Source organism: Papaver somniferum, chromosome 8, assembly GCF_003573695.1.
Source record: "Papaver somniferum cultivar HN1 chromosome 8, ASM357369v1, whole genome shotgun sequence".
Classification (NCBI taxonomy): Eukaryota; Viridiplantae; Streptophyta; class Magnoliopsida; order Ranunculales; family Papaveraceae; genus Papaver; species Papaver somniferum.
The window spans coordinates 170,078,447-170,098,635 of record NC_039365.1 but is presented as its reverse complement, the minus strand read 5'-3'; the positions used below and the strand labels follow the sequence as shown (position 1 = coordinate 170,098,635).

General features: G+C 36.2%; 1 protein-coding gene and 1 pseudogene across 1 annotated transcript; one reads left to right on the top strand and one right to left on the bottom strand.

Annotated features, from left to right (window-relative positions):
• The first annotated feature begins 254 nt into the window (after positions 1–254).
• LOC113306450 lies at positions 255–3,063 on the top strand. The gene is made up of 10 exons (XM_026555385.1): positions 255–364; positions 446–670; positions 860–879; positions 1,327–1,394; positions 1,489–1,566; positions 1,655–1,735; positions 1,853–1,918; positions 2,018–2,168; positions 2,471–2,564; positions 2,688–3,063. The coding sequence occupies exons 1-8, from the start codon at positions 255–257 to the stop codon at positions 2,144–2,146; spliced, it is 777 nt and encodes a 258-aa protein (XP_026411170.1). The 3' UTR covers positions 2,147–2,168; positions 2,471–2,564; positions 2,688–3,063.
• Positions 3,064–6,535: 3,472 nt separating this feature from the next.
• LOC113306449 lies at positions 6,536–19,006 on the bottom strand (annotated as a pseudogene).
• Positions 19,007–20,189: the final 1,183 nt, after the last annotated feature.

The following is a 20,189-nucleotide window of genomic DNA, read 5'->3' as shown; positions in this document are numbered from 1 at the left end:
GATCCAGATGAGGTTTTCGGTTTTATGGATTGTGAAATGAAGTTGAGGATCTGAAATTAGGGTTCTCGTGGTGCTTCTGGTGTGAACAGTGGAGACAAATTAGAAGATTGAAATGGGTTGAACAGGTTGAAGGTTGTTGTTGAAGATGAATGACTAGATGTATGCTTTGTTTTGCTTTTTTCCAAAACACGAGAGAAATGGATTTTAAAAGAGGAATAAGGAAATTTATATAAAATTAAGAAATCAAGAGAGAAATGGATTTTAAAAGAGTAGATAGAGTAGAAGTATCTTCAAAAGAAGAGGGTTTTGTTGGTTCATACTACTCAGCAACAATCTTAGCGAAACTAGCACCAACAAATGAGCTGTGGGTTGAGTATGAAACGTTATGTCAAGAAGAAGATGAAACGAAGCTGTTGAGATAAATAGTTTATGTGAAGAATGTAAGGCCTTTTCTGCCTGAGATTAAGTTATCTGAGTATTCACTTCTTGATAAGGTTGATGCTTATGATAATGATGGGTGGTGGATTGGGAGAATTAGTGCTGTTCTTGATGATTCTATGTATTATGTCTATTTTGAAAATTCTAGGGATGAAATTGCTTACCCTGTCGATAAACTGAGGATTCATCAGGAGTTCGATAATGGGAAATGGTTTGTTACTAATCACAAATGGTGAGTCTCATTTCTTCTTCTTTTCTATTTTCACATCAATTTTGTCTTCTAGGGTTTCATTTTTAGATTTGTGATTTGGATTTTTCCTAATTTTTTGGTCTTTCATGGGTTTCTTCGCCTCCTGTTATGTTCGTTAATAGATCCTGAAATTTGGGGTTTTTTTTCTGTAATCTAAATGGTAATCTCCAGGTTCCTGGATGATAAAACAGGTCCTAATTGATAAGGATTTTGGCCCTAAATCTCAAATTTGTACCCCTTTTTGGAAACCCTTTTCAAGATTTTCAATGTTAGACTAGTTATATCTGTATATTATAATCTTATGGTCTAATTCTGTAATGGGTTTGTTCCCATGTTGAAAATTGAACAGTAGATTCATAGTTTTTCTATGTCATTGTTAGAAACTATAAAGTCTTAATGATGTGTATTTGTATCAATTTCTGCAAACAAACTTCAATTTTTAACTGGATTCATAGTTTTTCTATGTTTGTCTCTTTGTTTAGAAGTTATAGTCTCTAAGTTACGTTTACTTGGATCAATTTCGGCAACCAAACTTCAATTTGTTTACTTTTTTCTTGATTTTCAAATCTGATGCAATGGTACTCAGATTGTGTTTCAGGTCTTGAATCCACATTGCTGATGGTAGTGTTTATGGTGCTGACTCTATAATCTTGTGTTGGTATCTTTAATCGCCACTCTAGTGACGGGTTCAAGGGCTGACGAACAAGTACTATCACCTCTCCTCTTAATAATCTGTTACTTCTAAGTTGTTGCAATTTCGTATGTATTAACGTATCCCGATGTCGTTGGATATCCTACAGACAATTGACCAATTGATCGTGACTGGAGACAGTGATCAAATCTTGCAGAAAGCTATTCAGCAACACGGGCGAGGCCAGGTCTGTTTAATTGTGCCTATCTTCTGTTATGTATTTGTGTAATGAAAATTCTTTGCAGTTTTAAGATAGAATATCCCACTGTTTGCAGGTAATGAACACCCTGACAGAAATTCAGGAACGTCATGGGGCTGTTAGAGACGTCGAGAGTAAGCTTCTTGAGTTGCAGCAGGTATTGCTTCTCTTTCCCATTAGATCTCAGACAATGGTACAACGACTATAGTCATCTATTTCTTCAGTTGCTGCTGGTGGGTTAGACTATTTATGGTTTGTGCATATTCATTTGTAGATTTTCATGGACATGGCAGTGTTGGTGGAGACACAAGGTGACATGCTGGACAACATAGAATCACAGGTATGTAAACCCTGAACACCAATAAAGATAAGTTTTTTAAGCAGCACGTAGATGTAGAAACGACAGATACTTGTTCTTATTGCGTTTCAATATGGCTAGGATTTAAGTGCTGTGGACCATGTTCAATCTGGAGCTGCTGCTCTTCAGAAAGAAAAGAAGCTTGAACGGAATTCTCGAAAATGGATTCTATTGAAAGGCCTCGTGAATCCAAGTAATGAAGAACTTTGACGAATTTCTGCCTACTTAGAAGGTATAAGTTTCAAAATATGAATTGATTGGGTTTTATGTTAATTTCTGTTTTAGAGTTTGGAAATATGAACTGATTCTAGGGTTTGTTGTGTATTTGTTTTATGATTTTATAGGGTTTATGTTGCTCATCGGAATTAGAACTTTGAAGATCGAATTACTTCATACTAGGATACCACAAATAAAAAGTTTGTGCTTGGATGTAAAGCCAGATGTGGCCTTAGAACAAAATTTGTGCTTGAATAAAAAGTTTGTGCTTCTTTTTAGCTTTACAGGTTTGTTTTAACAAAATTTGTCAATGTACAGCCTGAAGATTGGGATGACAAGGAGTACATAGATGATCCTGAAGATAAGAAGCCAGAGGTGTTCACCCACCTTCAGACTTTGTAGTGATAAACATGTGAGTTGCAGGTTACAACACATAATTTCATGTGCATTTAAGGAATGTAGTCCTATAGTTGCTCCATCTTGTTACCAAATGCATCACCCCAAGTGTTTTAAGTCATCTTCTTTGTTCATACAGGTTGAGCAGTTAAGAAAGAGGTTTATCCACTCTATTGCTCCAAGAGGGCTTGCCGGTGATAGACAGTATGTAGTCCCTGCTTCAGGATTTAGTTTTAGCGCACAACAGATATGTTAAAGTTATCCTAGACAACACCTTAACCTTCCTTCTCATAAGGTCTATAAATTTTTCTGTAGGGAATCAATTTTTTGTTTCATTTTTGATTTCAGTTTCTTCAACATATTTTTCTTTTTGCTCCTAAGGTGTCATCCTAGACAACACCTTAACCTTCCTACTCAGCAAGTTTTTTAACTTAGAATTTGATACTTACAAGAATTTGGTACTTAAGAAGATTTTATGTTCTTCTTTGATTGAAAGTTATATGAATAAATTGAAAAGTTATATGAACTGACTGAATGTGATGGAATGAAAAGAGTAGGCAGGCTACTGGAATTCCGGCATATTTCTGGCTGAAAATGAACTGCTGGTTAATATTGACCAGGTCAAAACTGGTCGTATTGACTGATTTTGTCCAGGTCAATGTTGACTAGCAGTAATTTTTTGCTGTTACAAAAAAGTTCTCAACGACTGTTGACTGTTTCAACTTGACACGTAGTAACGGCTAGAGCACGTTACTAATTTGCCACGTAGTAACGGCTAATTCATGTTACGACCTCGTCGTAACAAAAAATTCGTAACATCCACAGCTTTTACTAATCCGAAAATTTGGTGTAGTGAATATTTGGTCCGGATATTGTTGATACAGTTCAGGAGTTCTTTAAAACTGGTATTCTTGACACTGATATAAACCACTCCTTCATTGCTCTTATCCCAAAAATTTCAACTCCTCAACTCCGGGTGATTTTAGACCAATAAGTCTAAGTAACACCATTTACAAACTAATCTCGAAAATTCTTGCCAATAGATTAAAGCCTATTCTCAACAAAATCATTTCTCCCAACCAATCTGCATTTCTTCCGGGAAGACAAATCATCGACAATATTATAATCGCACATGAGCTCATCCATTCTATGAAAACTTAAAAAGTGACAAAAGGGTATCTGGCCCTTAAATTAGATCTCTCCAAAGCGTTTGATAGAGTGGAGTGGAATTTTATTGAAAGGGCCCTTCTTAGCTTTGGATTTGATGAAAAGTGGATAGATCTCATATTTCAATGCATTTCCACTGCCTCTTTCTCAATCCTTCTCAATGGTTCTCCAGGGTCAAAATTTAAAATTTCGAGAGGTCTAAGACAAGGGGACCCCCTCTCACCATACTTTTTTCTGATTTGCATGGAAATTCTATCTAGGCTTCTAGAAAACGCGACAATGGAGAAAAAAATTCCGGCTTTCGACAATAAAAATTCTCCAAATATTTCCCATCTTTTCTTCACAGACGACCGTTTCCTTTTCACTAAAGCTGAACTGGGGGAAGCGAAAAATCTCCTGGAAATTCTATCCTATTCTGAGAAATAACGAGCCAAATGATAAACCTACAAAAATCCGGTGTCTACTTCAGCCCAAAAATTCATCCTAAACATGGAAAAATAATAGACAGAATTCTTAAAGTCCCCCTGATGACAAAAAATGATAAATACCTTGGAACTCCTCTATTTTTTGATAAAAATAGGAAAGCAAATTTCGAGCCGCTTCCACAAAAATATTATTCCACTCTACAAGGATGGAAATCGAAACTCCTTTCCCAAGCAGGGAGGACAGTTCTGATAAAATCTATACTTCAAGCTTTCCCAACGTACCAAATGCAGGTGCTTGCCCTACTGAAATAAACCTTGAATCAATTGGATCGTATCCAAATAAATTTCTGGTGGAATAAAGAAGTTCAAAAAAGACAAGGAGGATTCATTAGAGCTTGGAAGTACATATGCAAGCCCATTGCTCAAGGCGGTTTAGGTATTAAAAATCCTCATCAATTTAATATAGCGTTTCTCACTAAACTAGCCAGCAGATTAATAATAGAAAAAGATCAACTATGGGAAAAAATTCTCAAAGCAAAATATTTCCCAAAATCCCATCCTCTTGAGGCTTCTAAAGTCTCCAAATTATCGTGGATTTGGACAACCATCCGAAAAGGTCTAGAGTTAATTAAAGGAAACTTCATCTGGAAAGTTAAAATTGGAAACTCGGTTAAAATATGGGAAGATAGATGGATTCCAAATTCGGAAATAATACCGCAATCTCAAGATTTGCAAGATATAGCTCCAACAAGAGTTCAAGAGATCATTACTGAAAATAATAAGTGGGACCAAGGAAAACTGGACAACTACTTTAGCCCGGAAGTTAGAAAGAAGCTATAACACCGAAAAAAGAAGAAGAAGACAAAATCCAATGGTTACACCATCATTCAGGACTATTCTCGGCAAGAAACATCTAAAATTTCCTGGAAAATCAATCTCAATAAGATGATAATTCGTTAATAGATTTCCCATGGAAAAGTATATGGAAAATTCATGCAATTCCAAGAATTAAACTTTTTGTGTGGAAGCTAGCTGGAAAAGCTTTGCCTACATCTTCGAGACTAGGGGCACATAACCCAGAAATCGACCCAAACTTCCAGCTATGCAATGCTCAAGTTCAGGAAACCGAGAATCACCTATTTCGATCTTTCCCTTTTGCCAGAGCCATTTGGTTCTGTTTTTCTCTAGGAAACTTAACTTCTTCAGCTATTATGAATCATATCACATCATGGGTTAACAGGTGGCTTCTAAACCCAGATTTGGATAATTTGGTTGGAAAAATCGCGACCATTTTATGGTTCATCTGGAAATACCGGTGTTCGGTGGTTTTTGAAAAGATAATCCCAAATCCAATGCAACTAATTGATCAGATCAACATATTTTTGCAGTCCATCCCTCAAAAGAATAAAACAAAGGGAATGGATAATAATAAGCTAATGATAAACTCCAACTGGATAATATTTATTGATGCTTCTTTCAAGGAAGAAGACCTTTCAATGGGATACACTCATATCATATATTCAATAGATCACCAGACATTTATGCACATTTCAGCGGGTTCAGAGACAACCACTTCAACATTTCATGCGGAAGCGAAATCTTTACAAACAACGATCATCTGGCTAAGAGACAATGTCCTATCCAGTGTTACAATAGTAACTGATTATAAAGTCTTGGAAGATAGCATCAACAAGGACAACACAAGTCCCTCTTGGACAGCCGAAAACACCTTTCAAGAAGCAAAGACAATCTTAAAAGATCTTCCTCAAGCTCAGGTAAAGTTTACAAACAGAAAATACAATTCAGCAGTGGGCCTAATTGCCAAGGAAGCAAGAATTAAGAGCCTTCAAAATTTGTCTACGAAATTACATCAAAAAATTAAGCCTTCTAGCATTATCTCTAATGTTTTTGATAGAAGTGAAATTATAAATCTGTTGTACTATATTTGCTAGTGAATATATTTCATCTTTCCATAAAAAAGAAAAGAATATATAATGAATACTTTCTTAGCATTGGAAAAAATCAAAATCATTACATACGAAGAATACTACGAAAAACTAAAATTGTTCAATATTTTTTCAAGTCGTATATAAACTACTATTCTGAAAAACAATCATCTGCAAAAGCCAATTTTAAAAATCTAATATGTATGAATATTTGTTACGTTGTAGAAATACTCTTTTATTTAATGTCAGGGGAATATCATTTTAATATTAATAATTATCCTTAAAAAAAGCATCGAAAAAACAATAACAATGACCATAAAATTATACCAAGTATGACACATTATAATCAAGTGAAAAAAAAATTAAGATTCTAAACAGATAAAGAAGAAAGAAGGAATCATATTGAACCGAAATCTAACTCGATTGAACAAGCATCATTGAGCATATTTTCACATCTTTCTATCTGACATGACAGCTTTCTCAAGATGGCTCCGTCTTTGTTCTAATGTTCCAGTATATCCCATCGACATTCTAATCAACCCTGGAGATATCCCCGCCATTGCTTTCTTCTCGTTATTCAGCTCGCTACTAATACTACTTTACTTGAGGAACATGACATGGGTGTTTCATAATAACCCAAACTCACTTCTATCAAACCGAACTGGGTACAATTCTGCAATTGGTTAATTAAATGGTTCCCTCGATCCTAGGTTTCCATGTCCAAACAAAGGATTCCACCATATCAATAGCCAGGGTTGGCCATTGGTTTCAAAAGTTTGTGATTGGGGTGTTCTTCAAGCCCTGGACATTTGACTTTCAAGCCCATTTTCTTCATTCTTGTTGCATATGTTAAGGCTCTTTGACGATGAGCTTTCATTCTTAAGCTCAAATGAGGAATCATTTAGAACCCTGATTTTTGGCATACCTAAATTTTTCTAGGCATAAAAAGAAATAGTCCTAACTTGGATGACCTTATAAGGGGTACTCTATGGTAGTTCAATTAATTATATATCCTTAAATCTTTTAGATTAGTAATCTATCCCTAACCCTAATACAAAAACCTAAAATCAATAATCACAAAAATCAGTTTCATTCACCTTCTCCTTCCTCTCCACGGCAGCAGGCGAACTTCTTCTCCATCATTTTTTTTTCATCGATTCATCGCCGAAATTTAATCGTCGATTCGTGAAAAGTTAATCGACGATTAAACTCATCTATATAATGGGTCGTCGTAAGAACGTAACTCGTTCTAATCGATCAATTGAACAACCTATTGAAGAACAAGAATATTTAGAGAGTGAAGAAGAAACTGAAAATCAACCCCGAAGAAGAGATTAAAGAAGAACCAACTCCTGAAATGAGAATAAGAAGGTTAGTTCTACAAAACCATCTCGTATTTGATGTTTTTGATTGCTTTAATAGGTTTAATTCGTCAAAAAACTGTTTGTGTGGCGGTTACAAGGTTTGGTTCGGCGTAAAACTAATTTGAGATGTGCGCCGGGCTGTTCTTAAAACTGAACCCTGAAAGTGCATATGAACGGCTCGACTTAAAATGCATATTAGTTTTGAGCCGAACTTAATGACACAGAGCCTTATTTTTAGGATCGGCTTATTCGATGGTGTTAATTTGAGTCGAATTTATGTTGTGTGAATTCTATAAATTTTGAATGTCTATAGGGTCGGCTTATATGGTAATATTAGTTTTGCGCCGAATAAATGGTTTTTGAATTTTAGAAATTTTGCATGTGTTTAGGATCGACTTATATGGTAGTATTAATTTTGCGCCGATTAATGCTGTTTTAATTTCATGAATTCTACATGTGTAGGATCGGCTTATTTGTATGACACCAATTTGCGCCGAATATATGTTTCAATCATAATTCTAGATTCGGCTTATTCGATAGCATTAGGATTGAGCCGAATATCATTGTTAAAATTCAAAAATTTTATAAGTGTAAAGGATCGTCTTATTTATATGATATCATGTTGCGCCGAATACATGTTTCAATTCATAATTATAGGTTTGGCTTATTCGATAGTTTTGGTTGTGAGCCGAATATGTAGAATCGGCTTATAAGTCTTTGGTACTTATGTGCCGAACCACTCTCTGTGTAAGGTAAGAAAAATGTTAAGACGTAGTTCGGCGTATATGTGCTATTTCGGATAAGCCGAACATTCTTATTTTCTTACAAGTATTTGGCATTAAAAATCTCTTGTTGTTCGAATTAGTCTTATAACTTTCATATTTAAGTCAGGACCAATGCAGCTACAAAGAGGAAGAAGATGGAGGTAACACCTTCTACTTCTAAAACTCCTGATCCTAGAGGAGGAGGTAATAAAAAATTGGGAGGTAGAGGAGGCATTTTAGAAGAAGAAGCTGAACAAGTAAGAATTGAAATACAAGAAGAAAGAATAACTGAAGATGAAGAAGTTGATGATAATCAAGAAGTTCATCAAGAAACACAACCCCAAGGAAAACCCAAGAAAGACAAGAAAGGTAAGAAGGTGGCAGAACCCGAGAAAGAGAAGGACGATACTGATCGACGGATCACTGGTTTATACATTCCTGATGAAGATGACCTAATTACACCTTGATCAGATGGTTTGCCTCATGGTCTTCCGGAAGATGGAGGAAATGTGTTGATTGGTTATGCCGAATCTTGGGCGAAGAGAATTTATGAGACTCCTGATCACAACCGTGCAGTCCGAGTATTGAGACACCAGAGGGCAGCGAAATGGAAACTTTCTGAAGAGGTTCCTGAGGTGATTGAAAATTATTAATTTTCTTACTCTTCCTACCTTTAGGGTCACTCTTCTCCGGTTCCAAAATATTTTCTTGGGTGAAAGGATACATGACCGACATCATGTTGTCCCGTAGGAATTTCTTTTTACCTCGGCCCATATTCCTATACATCTCCGCCAACTTTTCGCCATTTGTCATGTCCCATATCTCTAGATAATCCTCGTCGTCTTCGGTTGGGAGAGGATCGACGCTTAATTGTTTCCAAAAATGATCAATATCCTCAAATGGTATGATACCATCCTTGTACCGAAGTAGGTCGTGGCGGCATGGAAGTCCCATAGATGTCTTCATTTTACAAACATACTCTTCCTCCAAGTTGGCGCCTAATGTCTAAATCAAATCCACTTCTTCCATCAACAAGTCGATGCATAGATGTGAGACTCTATAAGTTAATTCCCGTAGCCATTTACTACCATAATTCTTGTGTCTTAACATAAGGTTATGCTCGAAGGCGGATATAATTCTCACAACATCACTTTTGAAATATTCATCAATTGCATCAAAAACCGTGACAGAAGTGTCAACACATCCAAAAAGTTTCTTCTTTAACCGATAATGAGCCGACTCTACCATACTTGTGGCTTGGTTTTTGAAGTGTTTGTGCCGATTTGTGAAACAAAATACGAACCTTTCTTTATTAGGTTCCAACACATCTTTTGACCAAGTAAGTAATGACATCGGGGTAGCCGGTCTTCCAATGCTTAATAAGCATTTTAAAAATTTTCTTCGTAGGCATCCTCGGTGATTGACCATACCAAAGCTTCCCATTCGCCTTGGAAAGAATCCCACAACATCTCATTATGTTCATATTCTTTCAAGAATTCCTTCTTTTTCTTTACTCGTGTCTCCACCGGTTGGATTTTAGCAATATTCTCTAATTCCTTCAACATAAGTAGTTGAATTTTCGATTGGCATTTTTTCCTCACATTGCACCATATGTGAAATGTACAAATAAAATTGAATGCATCCGGAAATACCTTCTTAATACCATATATCAACGATGAATCGTGATCGGAAACGAAAACTTTAGGAAGAGCACCCTCCCGGAAGTTTAACTTCAATTGTTCTAACGCCCAAACATAATTCTCTTTCTTATCGTTTTTCAAGAAACAAAAAGCCACGGTGAACGGTGCCTTTGTCGAAGTATGCCTCACAATGTTCATCAACGACATCTCATATTTATTAGTCTTGTACGTGCAATCCAATATAATAACTTTGTAAGTTCATCAACTATCTCATATTTATTATTCTTCACCCGTAACCACATTACTTGTTGCATCACCATCCTACCTTGCAAATTGAGTCTTCTAATCTTTTGTCTTGCATTGTAGATAGTTTACATAGTCGACTTGTTATTCTTGTTGTCTTCCTTCAATTTTCTAAGAATCCTAGACGGTGGAAAACGTGCCCGTGTCATAAAATCCACTTCTAGCATCTCATCGGGGTTGAGTCGCGCTACTTTCGCATGTCCATGAAGGTCTTTGGGACGTGGGTGGTTATGACGGCAATCCATATCTTTATTCATTATCCAATATTGATCTTCTTTGTTCAAGGACTTATTCTTGAAGTTGAAAACGATCTTGAAAGGACAATTTCTTTTCTTCGTCTTCGTCCTATTATTTCTCCCGGTCTTCCCAACGTATACAGTACCCTTTTTAACCTTGATAGCGCCGGTTCCACTACGCTCACAAATGATTTCAAACCGATCCCATCGGCTTTGTTTTCCTTTAACTAGTACACAATTTGTCTTCATCGCGTGTTCCTCAAGCCAATCCAGAACTTCGGGTTTAGTTTTTCCATCTCTACATTCATTCCAAAACAAGTAATTAGTAAGAAAAACTTTGGAATATTCCGATAACGTTAAGGTAAACAAAAGGTTCTTACATACCAAATCATTTTGGAAGTGATCCTTGGTATCCTCATGAATTATGTCTACTGGATCAGGTTGATCTTCCATGGGTACGATCTACAAAGAATATCACAAGGTTCAAATACTTGAAAGGGAAAATAATAGAAATGTTCGGCTAATATGATAATCATATTATGTGCCGAACCCTGAACATTTAAAGATTTCGTCTTATACGATGTTCTCAATATGTGCCGAACTAATAACAATATTTCAACCCAAAAATTAAAAATTTATGTTCGGCTCATACAATAATCATATTATGTGCCGAACCATGAACATTTAGAGGTTTCGGCTTATACGATATTCTCAATATGTGCCGAACCAATAACAATATTTAAACCAAAAAATAACAAATTGATGTTCGACTCATAAGATTTTCGAAATATAAGCCGAACCAGTAATTATTTTTTTCCGGGCTATTGAGGATGTTGTTCGGTTTACTATGAAACTTTTATATAAGCCGAACTAGTGTCTAGCAAAAGGGTTGGAATTGAAAATTATAGATTCGGCGCATGCTGCAAACAGATTCAGTGAGCCGAACCGTTCATCAATTGGTAGATTCGGCTCATACATGTAAGCCGAACCTCAACCTGTTTCGCCGAACCATGATCCAAAAAACCTAAATTTTGTTAATTGAGAGCTATAGAAGTGAGATTAAGCATAGGATAGAAGTGTACCTGTGTATCAGAAGCATTGGATTCCTCATCAATGTCTTCATCATCAGGATTTGTCTCATAAAAATCATCATCTTGAGTTTGAGTGGGTGTAAAATCATTCTCATAATCTAAGAAATCAACCATTTGGGAATTATTGGTGTAGTTGATGTGTATTTTCCTAGGTTTTTTAGATGAATTATGACCTTCCTCATCCTCCATTGAATCAAGAATTAAATTTTTCTCACTTTCTCCTTCTCTTTCTCTCTTTCTTAATAAAAACTTTGATTTTTTTCCCCAAATTTTTTCATCTAAACAACCTTTATTATTCTGAAAATTATCTTAATCACTAAACAAAATATTTAATTAATAATCACCATTACTAACACTAATACGTAAAGGGCATATTTTCCATTAAAATTATTTTGGGTTAAGGGATTATCTGATTTTGCTATTTCACAACCTTTTTTTGTCTTTATTAAATATGCCTAGAAAGATTTCAGTATGCCCAAAATCAGGGTTCATCATTTATGACAACTCAAATGCTACTTTAGCATTCATTATCGGTCCCAATAACATCAGTGCTCCTTGATGAAGGTCCATCATAGAGTTTACAACACTTGTCGGTCCACATATTGCACCTGTTAAATGTTATGAGAAAAAAATAATCCAATTAACCAAAAAGTTAATCTCAAACCGCAGAGGGGAAGCATGAAAAAACTACAATGGTTATGACATATACCACTGGATAAGCTTTTTTTTTTTTGAAAAAAATGAGTCAACCCAGGTGATAGCGATTCAAAATTCTGATGACCTAATCCCATCCATGATCTGATTTTTATCATCATAATCTTCTATTTCCTCCTCAAATCTTACCATATCTTTTATGAAATCAGACCCCTTAATGAAATCCAGAAACCAATCTTTCTCATAAACCGATTAACTCAAAACCCATACTTAAACTTCGAAATCAAATCCAAAAAAAGATTTCCATGGCGACCAATCTCAATCGAGAGTAATCCTTAGGACTCATGGGGGCTAAAGGAACGATTAAGAGCTGGGGATTGTGGAATTGAGGAACTGATGAATGACACAGTATTTGAAAGGTATTTTGGTTTCGTTCCGTATAGCTTTGTTTAGATCTGATTTCGTTATAGGGGTTAATCTCACTTTTGATGTTTAGAAAAGTTCTGTTTTCAATTTATCATGTTCTAGTTCTTTTTTAGCTTCTTGTTTGGTGATTTTTATTGTCTCCTTTTGAATTACCACTTATGGGGTATACATTTGGAGTTCTTAATTGGTTTTCTGTTTACTTGATACATGTTTCCTTGCTAAGGTGTTAGTAAAATTGGTTCATGGAATGTTTGTTTAAGCTTCTTGATTATTTGGGTTTAACCTTTTTTTGGTAAATGGTGATCCAATTGGTGTTTCCAAATTGTTTTTCTTTGTATTAATGCGAAATTAAAAATTATGTTATGTGATTTCAATGAATTGGGGTTTAATTAAATTTTTTGGGGATTAAAAGGTGTTTTGAAGCAAAGTTTTAAAATAGATTTTAGGGATTCTTAGCTTTTGAAGGAAAATGAAAACCTTCCTAATAGTCCTAAGCTTCTTCTTATTGTGTTTGTTGTTCATATTGGCCTTTTGGCAAGTGCCTTCTGTTTTATGCTGGTGTAGCAGTTGCCTGATGTATGTTGGCTGGTTTAATCTGCTGTCTAATGTTATTTAATAATTAAAACAGATTCTTGGGGATTCTTAGATTTTAATGGAAAATGAAATCGTTCCTAACAGTCCTTTGCTATTTCTTATTGTGTTTGTTGTTCATGTTGGCCTTTTGGCCAGTGCCTTCTATTTCATATGCTGGTGTAACAGTCCCCTCTTGTATGTTGGCTAGTTTATTCTGCTGACTGATCTTATGTTAGTATAAAAAAGATTCTACTGCTTTGAGACATTGTTCATATAAGGAATTTGCTAGCTGAATAATTGCTTCATATGTGTTTGTAGCCTTGTTTTTGTAATCCTCCCATGCTTTATGGTTTATTTTAGATCCCAATTCCTTTATATAGGTTTCTGCTTATTTGTTTCAAGTTATTTACCTGACCTTCCTCTTGTCTCCTCTCTTTCCATGAAAGTATTTCCATGATATAGTTTGAATTTGTAAATTATAGAATTGTGCGCACATTGCCTGTTCTGAAGTTGGTTTGAGCTTCTGCTCCTTTTTCTCCCTTTTGTTATTTCCCTTCGTCTCTTCTCATGGTTTGAATCTTAAATTTTATTTCTGTTTTATGTGGTCTGTCTTCTGGTTTTAGTTTATACTTAAAAGTGAGAACCTCTTATAAACATCTGCTTTACTTTTTGGGTTCTTTATATGCAAAATATGTGTGTCCAAATGAAGGTTTCATCCTCAGCTCCCAACCATAAACTCCTCTGATCCGTCCAAGTCCCCAGGTAAGTCCATATAAACTATTTTTTATATCCCTTTTCTATTCTGTCAGTGTTACTTATCCTTTTTGTATCTTGTAATCTTCCATGTAAGTGCTGTATTATAAAGCACACCTTTTAAGTTGTAGTTGTTCATTAATTTTGCAAGTGCTGTCTTAATGAGAACACACTCTAGGTTATAATTTTAAAGTGCACCTTACTTCAAAAGATATTTCATATTTCTTGTAAATGTTGTGTTATAAAGCACACCCTCTAGTATTTTTTTTCTCATAAGTGCTGGTAGTTGACTAGTTTTGCTTTCTTTGAAGCTATCTACATATGCCTCTAAAAAATATTCTTGCACAAATTTCTCACCCTATAGAATCTGTTCCTTTTCGATAAGCAACAATGACTATTCTAGCTTGGAATTGTCAAGGTATAAACCATCCATCGCCTATTCAACATTTAAGAGGGATGGTCTCCCTTCATAAACCCAGCATTTTGTTTTTATCAGAAATCTTAGCTTCCGATCATCATATAAGAAGCTTAGCACAATCCCTTCGGTTCCATAATCACTTCTCCGTCCCAAAAATGGGAAGGAGAGGCGGTCTTTGTCTATTGTGGGATGATAACCTCAACATCCAAATATTACTTCATTCACAAAATTACATCCATGCAAGGGTTACTCCACCACCCCCAGAACAACCTTGGTTCTGCACAGGCGTTTATGGCCCACCGCATCCGGATATAAGGAAAATCCTATGGCAAGACTTCCCAACAATCTTCAGCAACACCAATCCGTATATACCTTGGCTTTTACTAGGAGACTTCAACGACGTCTTGGATTAATCAGAGAAAAAAAAAGAAGACAAGTAACTTATGCTCAATCTCAACCACTCCTTACAATGATGGACCAGATGGGGTTTATATATTTGGGATTTCGAGGCGACCCGTACACTTGGAAAAACAACCAAATGGGACAAGATAACATTCTAGAAAGATTAGATAGAGCAATGGCAACCAACATTGGCGTACTGCGAACCCACATGCAGCAGTTACACATCTTACAAGAATAGAATCTGATCATGCCCCAATACTACTACAAAAGAAAGCAATAGATTGGCAAGGATCAAAAAATTACAAATTTGAACACCTATGACTCTCTCATCCGCAACTCAGGGAAGTGGTGAATCAGCTTGGGTACAACAACAAGATACGGAGCCTACCCTTGACCTTCAATTAAAACTCATAATAACTGGTCAAACTCTTCTGGAATGGAACAAGGAAACATTTGGTCACCTGCCAACTGTGATCAAGAAATCGACAGCCAAAATAAAACTTGCTCAACATCAGTGTGCTACCCAATCTGGAAGAGATCTGGAATTTTGGTTGACTCGGGAAAAACAACTAAAAATCGGTCATGCAGAGATGCTACAATGTCATGCGACATACTGACAGCAAAGATCTCGAATTCAGTGGCTACAATCGGGCGATCTTAACTCAACTTTTTTCCATACTAAAGCAACCATTCATAGGGCTTGTAACAATATTCAACAACTCCAAGATACACAAAACAACTGGGTTAACAAGAAGGAGGACGTAGTTCAACTATTTCTTGATTATTACACTCAACAATACACGGCCCCACCAACGATCATCGATGAAAATCTCTTTACAAATATCAACTCAAGGTTAACTCCCCGACAGTCAGAGCTACTCATCAAGGAAGTAACTGCGGTGGAAATCAAACAATCCCTTTTGTCCATAAATTCTGAGAGTGCTCCTGGTCCAGATGGTTACACAAGTAAGTTCTTCAAAGTTTTCTGGGAAACAACTCACTGCCAATTGATAGCCATGGTTCAAAGTTTTTTCAATAATCTTAATATGCATCCTCTCATGATCCACACAAACATAACACTAACACCTAAAGTGGATCACCCATCAAAACCATCACAATTCAGACCCATTGGGCTATGTAATGTCACTTATAAGATCATAGAAAAGATACTAGTTAACCGAATTAGACCACTAATCCCCTTCTTAATAAGCCCCTATCAAAGTGACTTTGTTCCACAAAGATCAATCCATGATAATATTGCGATTGCTGGAGAACTATTCCACCATATCAGAACCTCAAGCCTCACCAAAGATCCAAAAATAGCTCTGAAACTGGATATACAGAAAGCCTATGACAGCTTAGATTAGGGGTTCATCAAAACTGCATTTACCAAATTAGTATTTCCTTCAACCTTCATAGACTATATTATGTTATGTGTCATAACTGTTACATATTCCATCAACATAAATGGTACTCCACATGGATATATCAACCCAACAAGAGGTATCAGACAAGGAGACCCACTTTCATCCTATATTTTCATAGTATGTGCAGAAATCCTGTCCACAAATCTAGGAAATCTTCAAAACCAAAAGATAGTTCGAGGACTCAACATATCCAAAAAAGCACCACCCATTATTCATTTAATATATGTTGATGACCTTTTAATCACATAAAAAGCCTCCGATCAGAGTAACCTTCAACTCAAGAATCTACTCCATTCATATGGTAATTAATAACTCCAAATCTATAATTATTCACCTTCCGAGATTAAATCGAAGCAAGGTGAGAAGTATACAACAAGTTTTCGATATGCCAGCCACATCAAATCCTCCTATTTACCTAGGAGTTCAATTCAAGCAAGGAAGAGCATCTAATCGCACTTTCGAACCCCTACTTCAAATACTAGCAAGAAAAGCAAATAGTTGGATGACAAAATGTCTAACACAGGAGGGAAGAACAATGCTCATTAAAACCTCCCTAACCCCCACTTCAAACCACATTATGCAAACCCAATACCTACCCACCAATGTTCACAAACAAATAGATCGTATCACCAGGAATTTCTTCTGGGGACATGATTCGTCAGTTAGAAATCTTCACCCTATCGGTTGGGATAAAGTGACAAAACCAATATCCGAAGGCGGGCTAGGCATAAGAAAAAGCAGTGACCATAACAAGGCTCTTATAATGAAACGAATTTGGAGCCTTCATGAGCAATCTAATTCCATTTGTGGAAGTCTATTTAATGAAAAATATCTTAATCACCAACCAATTATACAAGGCATTGATACCATACCATCTTCCTCCAGTGCACAATGGAGACAACTGGCATCAGTTTTTCCTACCATGCAACAACTGATTTTTCATCATATTGGAAATGAATTATCAACACCAATAGAATTCAATTGGATCCAAAACTCCTCAAACCTAGACCCAGCACAATGTTATCCTATCTGCAAGGTGGCCGATATCATTGATCGGATTTCTCATAATTGGAATCAGGAAAAATTAGACAATCTACCCAATCTTATAACCCAAAAAATCATAAACATCCACCTTCTTCAGGATAGCCCAGAAGACAAAATTACTTGGCCACATTCAAAATCTGGAAAATACACTACTTCATCGGGATACAAATGTCTAACCCATGATCAACCTACTCAAACCCCCCTCCCACCTACCAAATTCCTGCGGACTTTACCATGTCCACCAAAAATTCAGCTTTTATTGTGTAAAGCAATCAATGAAGGTCTAGCAACCTTCTCTGTCTTACATCACATCCATCTTACCAACTCTGATATTTGTCCCAAATGCAACAATCTTCCAGAAACAGCGACCCACCTACTAATTCACTGCCCAATCGCGACTTCTTCATGGAACACCTTGCTCACTCATCTCACAACCACACCAAACTTTATTATACCCCAACAGTTGTTTTAACACCTCAAACAACAATTTCCCAACTCATACAACATTCAACACCAATATCTGTCATATCCTCCTTCTGTTTTCTATTTTGGACTCTATGGTTGGCAAGGAATGAACTAATATACCGCCAAAAGAAAACAACATCAGAAGAAATCTTAACATGGGCTCAAAAACAACATCAAGAATATTATACGGCACAAAACTCCTTGCTTCTGGTGTTACCAGGAGATTCCCCGACATTTAACCATTCAAGAGGTACAAAAAGGATATTGACAATATGGGTAGGATGGTCCACCCCGAATATGAATTGGATTAAAATTAACACAGATGGGGCAGCAAGGGGTCACCAGGTTTCGCAGGTGCAGGTTTCATTTGTAGGGACTCGGACGCACCAACTATAATGGCTTTGGCTCAACCTTTGGGAATTATGAATTCCTTAATTGCAGAAACTTGGGCTCTTCTTTTGGCAACAGATCAGCAACAGAAAGACAATGGTCAAAAGTTATATTTGAAACGGATTCAGAGAACCTCCTTCGATTCATCACATCCTCAGCTTCCCCTCCCCTGGTACATATTAGGGATGATTGAGGAAATAAATAATAGAATGCGACAGATCCCGCATGCTGCAATCAACCACAACTACATAGAAGGGAATCAGGCAACAGATGGCTTGTCCAATCATGCGGCAGATGGAAGTCAACTAAGGAATTTCTCTACCAAAATTTGTGACCACACAATACCTGACTTTATTAGTCAAATTATCTACCATGACTCCGTGGGTACCACATACCCACGTCAAATTGTAACTTGATCTTTTCTTTAATAAATGCATGCTTCAAAAAAAAAAAATATATACCACTGGACTAGGAATGAATGATAAATGGATTTCCATTCTAAAATTTATTGGTTCTCTTAGGAAAAGTTCATCAAGTTATGGTGACGTTTACATCGACTTACAAACAAAAACAAGGCGAACAATACCATGTGATACTAAAACAATTTTGTGAGCTTAGATCATTAACCCCAACAAAATGGGAATTCACTACGTGACCTTAAAGCACCTTGTGCAAATTGGTTAGGCTCTAGCCATTTTGAAAAATAATAATTTGCCGGAAAGAATAAAAGTATCGAACCTGCGATGATATCAACTCCCCCGCTGATATATTTGGAAATACTATGAACAACAACATCAGCACCGAGTCGAGCCGAAGACAGAACCATAGGTGCAAAAATATTATCATCAACAACTATAACACCATTATCATGAGTTATCCTACAAATCTCAGGTATATTAGAAACATCCAGAGTAGGGTTAAAGAGAGTTCCAGAATTTACTAAAATTCTTGACACATGGTAGGTACGCATACCGAGTATGCGGACCCTAGTGATCTGAGTTCCGAAATGGGATAGGTACGTATACCCAGTACGCATTCCCTAAGTTCCCGAGTTCATGAATGGATACAATACGCGTAACCAAAAAACTAAAGTTCACGGGCTAGTCCATAGGTATTCGTACTCCTAAACATACCTACCCAGTATCAACTAAGTAGATGCTCATAAACTGTTTCACAAATACGCTTGGTGCTGCTGCAGATCTCATAAACACTTCTAATTAAAACAAATTTGTTCACTAAATCATTCTGTGTTTGTGAATCATGGTTTAAGTCTTGAGTGTTAATGAACACAACTTTTGCTTGAAAGTTCAAAATGAATATTTGTCAATACGAAATATCATCATTGTAAATGGTTCCAGAACCCTGGATCATATATAGTGTATATTCTTTTATGTAATTTTAGGGAGAACTTCTCACATGTTTATACATCCAAACTGAGAAAGTGTTTTCTTGAATCTCAAGTTATATTATCTTGAGTTCAAATTAGTTACCTAGAGCCTTAAAAATATATAAATAGAGAGACTCATGCAAATGATTTCTTAATCCCTGACACTTTTATGTCCTAGTTTCTTGCTAGAGTCGTCCTCTAAAAAACTAGGTTTCCTTTGAGAAGCATAATGACGTTACAACTTAAAGACTTCACTTCGGGATTCATGAAGTCAGGTATGACTATATTTTACATGATAGTTGGTGTATCCCGATCTAATTCCTATTGATATTTGAGGTTTTTGTTATCTCAGATCAGGAACTAGATATATAAAAATCACAAAGTTTTATTCGTCCCAGACTTTGTGATTCCCCAAGATAGATAAACTCTTCTTTGATTTGTTTGAATTGTTCTTGAGGTATTTAATCCAGGTTTCTCAGCTAACTGAGTGTAAATGTTCCAGATTCATGAAATTTTCTTGATTTGGTCTATTGCAAATATATTTTCAAACCTAGGTCAAAAGATCAAAAGGGAAATCAAATAGACTTATTTGTTAGAGGCAGATTGGTATCAAAAGTCTTCACTGAGGTTGAAGAAACTCTTATGCTGTAAAGGACGTCAGCTAAGGGAATCCATTGCGTAGAGCCTTTCAAGGTTCAAGAGACGTAAGGAGCACGACTGCAGTTGAATTACTTGGAGGGTTAATTTGGTTTTAATTACATTCCAG

What these genes read in the sequence shown, in the direction of transcription:
- LOC113306450 (XM_026555385.1), top strand. Translation starts at nt 255, where the DNA reads ATGGATTTTAAAAGAGTAGATAGAGTAGAAGTATCTTCAAAAGAAGAG. An exon ending in CTAGCACCAACAAATGAGCT is followed by an intron (nt 365 to 445) that starts GTGGGTTGAGTA and finishes GAAGAATGTAAG; the next exon opens with GCCTTTTCTGCCTGAGATTA. An exon ending in GTTCAAGGGCTGACGAACAA is followed by an intron (nt 1,395 to 1,488) that starts GTACTATCACCT and finishes GATATCCTACAG; the next exon opens with ACAATTGACCAATTGATCGT.